Here is a 6,000-nt window from a genome sequence, read left to right on the forward strand (position 1 = left end):
TTGTGTGAACATATTAAAGCTAGCTTCTATCAACAAAGTTAGTTTTAAGAAAGACCAAAATTATTCCTATTATTACCTTCAATAAGTTCAAATAAAAAGTTCGCCAACAAAACTATAAGCGTATTTTAGTTTCGTTGCCATGGAAAAGGAATATTTCGCCTCACAGTTTCCGTTTTTTGCCTCCGCATTTTTGCATATTGGCCATGTGCGCTTTGATAAGTGAAAATTGGAAAAATCCTCACTTTGCATGCAAAAATAATTACGAAAATATTTGCAGGCGGGCAACAATGTCGTTGTTTTTACAGTGCTTTTTGCGCCTTTTTTGTTTGGCTACCTGTATATTGAACGTTTAAATTGTGCAACGGATTTGACAACTTTAAGCGTCAACTTCAGAGTAGTTGAGCCATAGGCAGTTAGTGGCTACACACTGGGGCTTATGGCCGGACACTCCGGGGACCGGGGCAGAAGAGGGAGCCTAAAACGAGGGGAGAAAGTCCAGCGAACAATACAGAGCCGAGGGCTCCATTGTCATTCGCTGTGCATGGCCCAAAGTTAACTGACGTTCAGTTTGTTCATTTCTTTTTTGGTTTTTTGTTTTGGCCAAACTTGCCTTTTTCCCAGTATTTTTCTTTGTATTTTGTGTGTTTGTGCAGTTCCGACTGCAAATGAAAAGGCCATCGAAAACAAAAGCTTGCGTTGCCTATAAATAGCGTGAGCCCAACTTGACTTTCCACTTGCCAACTTTCTGCCACCGCCAGTCGCTCCTTTTGGCCACGAGTCTTATCTGTTTATAGCGTTTTTAGCGTGTAAGTCTCTGTGCATTTTCCGCTTTTCTTTTCTATTCGGCTCCCATTTTCCGTTTCCTTTGTTTCGGGTCTGGCGGAAAATTCCGGTTATGCGTTGTCTACCGTCATAGATCTAGTTGGGATTTGGCATCGCACCGAACTGTGTTACTTAATTGCATTCGCCAACCACATAACGCGTTAAGCAGGCTCACAAATCTAATTGCAATTATGCAATTTGTAGCCATTAAGGCAAAAAACATATAATGTGCCATAAATTTATGCAACGATAATGCTCGACGCGGGTGCACCGATGTCAACGCTTGTTTGCAAATAAACACAAATCGCTGGCCGTAATTTATTCGGCCGCTTGTGTGAGTATGTTAACATGGCAACACGCTCCCCGGATTTATGCACACCGGGGCTACAATATAATTAACAAAACAAAAAAAAGGGCAAAAAATAGATTGCCATCGAACTATGGCAACACATTGTTTATTGTATTTAATAAATCATTTTTGCAGCGCGTCTCGCGCTTTTTTAATTGCATTTCAATGTGGCAGAGTGCGTGACTTCGGCGCGAATAATTCAAAAACTTTATTAAATTACAAGCAAATAATGCAAATCACGTGTGCAACAAGGCGTGGTTATTTTTACCACCTTTTTTGCGCACATGCCCTCGTAAGTATGCTGCACTTTGTCGAGATAGTTTTTATGGTTTAACGGCTGTTAATTGGCAAACGATATTGAAGTGGTTGGTATAAAAAATATATTTATGTACAGACAAAAAATATTTATAATTTCTAAACCATTTTTGTTGTCCGTATTTTACTGAAATTTAAAATGTATTATCTTATTTTAATATTTTAATTTCCAAAACCCCTCAAATAAAATGTTAATTAACTGCTTTACTTAACTTTATTAAGAGAATTCTTTTTTTCTATTTTACACAACTCTTAATAATGTTTCATGTTAACTTATCAACAATTTTCGTAAAAGTTTGAAACATTTACTGGTATTTACTGTTTAATTTCGTTCTGTGCATAATTTTTCGGCATCACTATGAACTTAAATTTAAACTAATTACAATTTAAAAAGCTCTTGCTGCTAACCCCAAAAAGCATTTCGCCAAACTTGGACATACTTAGCTAAATAACAGAATTAATGAAACATTTCCAGACCCTGGCTGTGCAAATACAGTTATTTATACTACACTCAACTTAATTACAAGCAACAGCAGCCGCAGGAGGCATCGCTCCTCTGACAGCAGCAGCAGCAACACCAACACCAGCAACATCAACAGCAGCAACATAAGCGGCGAGCTTAATCCGGCTACATAGCCATGGTTCATTAATCAGACGCGACTATAAGCCACAACAAAACCAAGCATCAGGCTACCTACTGCTCTGGGATCCTGGGAACCAGGAGCAGCAGCAGGAGCAGGAGCCACCAGAATCCCAAGGATGCCAGGGAAAAAATTAACAAGCAACTTAACACTTTAACGCCTTTCACTTCACTTTACGATGCCAGCGAACAATGTAATTACTTCAAAACAAGACGAGGCTGCTGACCTCCCTCGGTTCCTGGGATCTTCGCTTTTAGGGTTTTGGATTTCGAAAGCCTTGAGTTGAGTTTAGGACGAACTAACTGAAAGCCAGCCCTGAACGCTTGGCTAGGTTTTCGGGCAGTGTGGGTCTGCTGGCGGCTGTTGGGATGCTGTGGCCCTGACTGCATTACCATTTGATTATAGAAAACATTTATTTAAGTTGCCCGGGGAAAGGCAACTATGCCATTATGTGGCCCACAAGCACACTGAGAGAAAGCAGGGCGAGAGGAATTTTTTATTCTACAAACTCGAGAAGGAAAAATGTGAAATATTTCCAGAGGTTTAAGAATCTACTTTCTGTACTTAAACATTCCTGGGGCTACGAATACTTTTGTTTTCTAAAAACGTAAATTAGATTTTCATTTTATGGGATATTTTCTCTCTGTAAACCAGCACAGGATGGCTAGGGAAAGCAAGGAAAAGCTGGGCGAGCCAAGGCAAGCCAACAAACTGCACCGCCAACTAACCACAATGCAAATCCGCAAAGCAAACAATGTCAGGTGACGTTGGCCGGGGCCTCCGCAGTGGCTACGTGGGTGGTGCTACCCGCCAGGTGGTGCAGTGGGTCGGTGGGTGGATGGGTGCTCCAGTGGGTGTGTGCCAGCCACTGACAGGCTGACAGACAGCGGCACACCTTTGGAATCAACTTTGAAAGGTGCCCCAGCCGACGCTAAACCACACAGAGCTCTCAAATTGGTAAACGTTGACTCGGGCCTCTGCACGTAATTCAATCTGCAGTTTCAACTTATTCCCAGCTTCGGGATCAGCAGGATGAGCAAAGGAGGTCGGCAGGATACCGGGCTGCTGGAGAAGGAGCATCTGTAGCAGATTTACCCGTCAGTCGTCGCGTCTGAGCATGTGTTAACGGCTTCTCCTCTTCATCATCGTTGTCTTGGCCAACCTCTGGCCATTTGTCTTGCCCAACTGACAGCCTACTTTCGCAAGCCAAAAAGGCCCGATTCTAAGTGCAAATGGCCATATACCAATACGAAAGCCCATTGCAAATGCTAATGGCAAGCCCAAGTGAGTGGCCCAAGCAACGATTGCCGTACCAACTGGGCTGTAATTAATGCTATCAGCCGCCGACTGTGACAAGCAAAAGGGGTCTGCACATTGCAGCGGAGCTAACTCGATTTTGGAACACCTTTAACTGAAAATTAGAGGGCTGTACTGCAAGTTAGAGGGTTCCTTGACCTCTGGTTTCTTGGCGAAAATTGTCAGCTGCGAGGAAAAAATTGTTGTGGCTCCCAGAACTTAGCGAACTTTGATAAATTATTTTGAAAAAATTCCTTACACAATAAAATAGTAATGCCGTTTTCTATATAGAAAATTGTATTTATACCTACAAATGTGTTTTTATATATTATTACGCTCTTGGTTAAAATTTAAGAGTTTTTTTTACATATAAGAAGGTTTTTATATTAAACAAGAGAGAACGCTATAATCGAGTGCCTCGACTATTAGATACCCGTTACTCAGCTAAACAACTTAATAGAAATATGCCTCCTTTTTTGTTTTTCGAAGCTGGAATTAGCTCCCGTTTTTTACCCAGGGAACTCCACGTGGAGGCCTTCTAAAACTTTCAATTCTGCCTAGCACATCTTCCGTCTCTCTCTAGCGCAGGTGAATGCACTTGTGAAAAACGAATACGAGCAAAAAGAGACAAAATGCGCGCCCTTTTCAAATAATTTAAAATTTGCAATAACATATTGTGAATTAGTGTGACCACAGAAAAAAAGGACAAAAAGTTCAAATTAACCATCTGAATAGATGGCGCTATTGTATATTGAATTGAGCCATCTACCCCAAGATATTGGTACTACTGGCCATGAAAGGCGGAAATGTAGGCGCTAGACAGGTTTAAGCGTTAAATGGGTTTTGCGGGCGTTAGAGTGGGCGTGGCAAACTTTTACTTGGCCAATCGATATGTATTGACGAAACAAATACATATCAGTTACTATTTTCATAATAGCTTCAAAACTGTGGGCGATAGAGAGGGCTAGTGGGCGTTAGAGGGGGCGTGGCACCTTTTTGAAATAAACTTGCGCTGCGTAGGAACTCCCAGAATCTGCATGCAAAATGCCAATCTTCTAGCTTTTATAGTTTCCGAGATCTCAGCGTTCATACGGACAGACGGACAGACAGACAGACGGACAGACGGACAGACGGACATGGCTAGATCGACTCGGCTAGTGATCCTGATCAAGAATATATATAGTTTATAGGGTCGGAAACGCTTCCTTCTACCTGTTACATACTTTTGCACGAATCTAGTATACCCTTTTACTCTACGAGTAACGGGTATAAAAATTATTGTAATTTTGTGATCTCCTTTTTTTTTTTATTAATTTTAAATGTATAATAATATGGAATTGAGTATTTAAGAAAAATGTTAGGAATGCAAGTTTACAAGCCTCTTCAAGTCGAGGAACAACACTTAAGAGGGCCTTGAAAGAGCCCCTAACCGAAAGCCCCTAACCGTTTTGCAGACCCAACCAGACCGGATATACCCTTTTGCAACCCTCGGCTAGGAATCCGCGCAGAAGTTTTCAGTTGATTGCATTCGGGTTGGGGCAGGAATCGAGTGTCGGGGATTGGGGATCGGGGATTGGGAATCGGAAATCCAGGCAATGGTCTGCCGTGAGCCGTTGGCGTTTGGAGCAGCGACACTTGGCCAAACTGCTATTGCACGAGAGGCGAGAAGCGACGGAAATGGCTGCCTGAACACGCATACTCCTCGGAAAACGGGAAAGGGAAAACGGGGAAGTCGGAAAGGCTCGCCTCGCCATGGCAATGTTTGCAAAGAGTGTCAGGTGCTTGGGTTCGCAACTATTTATCATCGGGCGAGTGCATTTGCATGGTGCGGATAGCGATCGAGTTGATTTATTATAATTACGCTGCAGCTGACAGCCGGAGCGGTAAATGCCCTGACAGTCGCTTTAATTACACATATCAATTAGCAATGAGTGGCGAATGACAGGCGGCTTAAGCCAGTCAAAGGATACTTACCGTCATCCAGTGATAAGGCTCTCGGCATTTCCTCTTAAAGCGCTGTCGATGCTTGTGGTTTTTTTTTATTATATCATTTTAAAGAGGGGGCCTAGCAGCGCCCTAGAAGCGCCCACACAAAAACACACAGAGTAAACATATGGCAGGAGGTCCTGGCCACATAATGGTCACACTTTGCACAGGACAAACGCGCTAAATAATAAAGGGAAAATGGCTGGGGAAAAATAAAACAATTTAAGAACCGAAAACAAGTCATTTGCCAGGCTGCCAGGCTGCGAGTCCTGCTCTCACTGTTCGTCCTGTTCGTCCTGTGTGTGTTTGTGTGGGCGTTCAACTTGCCTAGGCCTTGGGCGTAGCCATTGTCGTAGTCATCGAGCCAATGTCTCGGCAGGTCCTTATCTCACTCGCACACTAAAATGTCCTGAACAGTTTCAGTTTTTTGTCACTTTAACCACTCCTGCGATGGTTATTTTTCCATAGTTTTTTTTTTTGGTTTTTGCTCCTTTTCTATTTGCACACTAAACACTTTTCAAGGCACAGGAGCTGAGTGTGTGAGTCCTGGTGGTGAATCCAAGGGACAAGCGCACACAACCACCGCTGCCG

The 6,000-nt window shown here is 42.8% G+C and overlaps 1 protein-coding gene across 2 annotated transcripts in view; it reads right to left on the reverse strand.

Annotated features, from left to right (window-relative positions):
* LOC108066749 (uncharacterized) overlaps positions 1-6,000 on the reverse strand; it is a 45,480-nt gene extending 39,480 nt beyond the window's left edge. For both annotated transcript variants that reach the window (XM_070215420.1, XM_070215419.1), the window contains exons 1-2: positions 5,737-6,000; positions 5,398-5,611 (exon numbers count right to left, since the gene is read on the reverse strand). Coding sequence is in view for 1 of the 2 variants with exons in the window: in XM_070215419.1 (XP_070071520.1) it covers positions 5,398-5,425 (28 nt within the window). In the remaining variant the exon portion in view is untranslated. The remainder of the gene's footprint in view (positions 1-5,397; positions 5,612-5,736) is intronic.

This window comes from Drosophila takahashii, chromosome 3L, assembly GCF_030179915.1.
Source record: "Drosophila takahashii strain IR98-3 E-12201 chromosome 3L, DtakHiC1v2, whole genome shotgun sequence".
In the NCBI taxonomy this organism is placed as follows: Eukaryota; Metazoa; Arthropoda; class Insecta; order Diptera; family Drosophilidae; genus Drosophila; species Drosophila takahashii.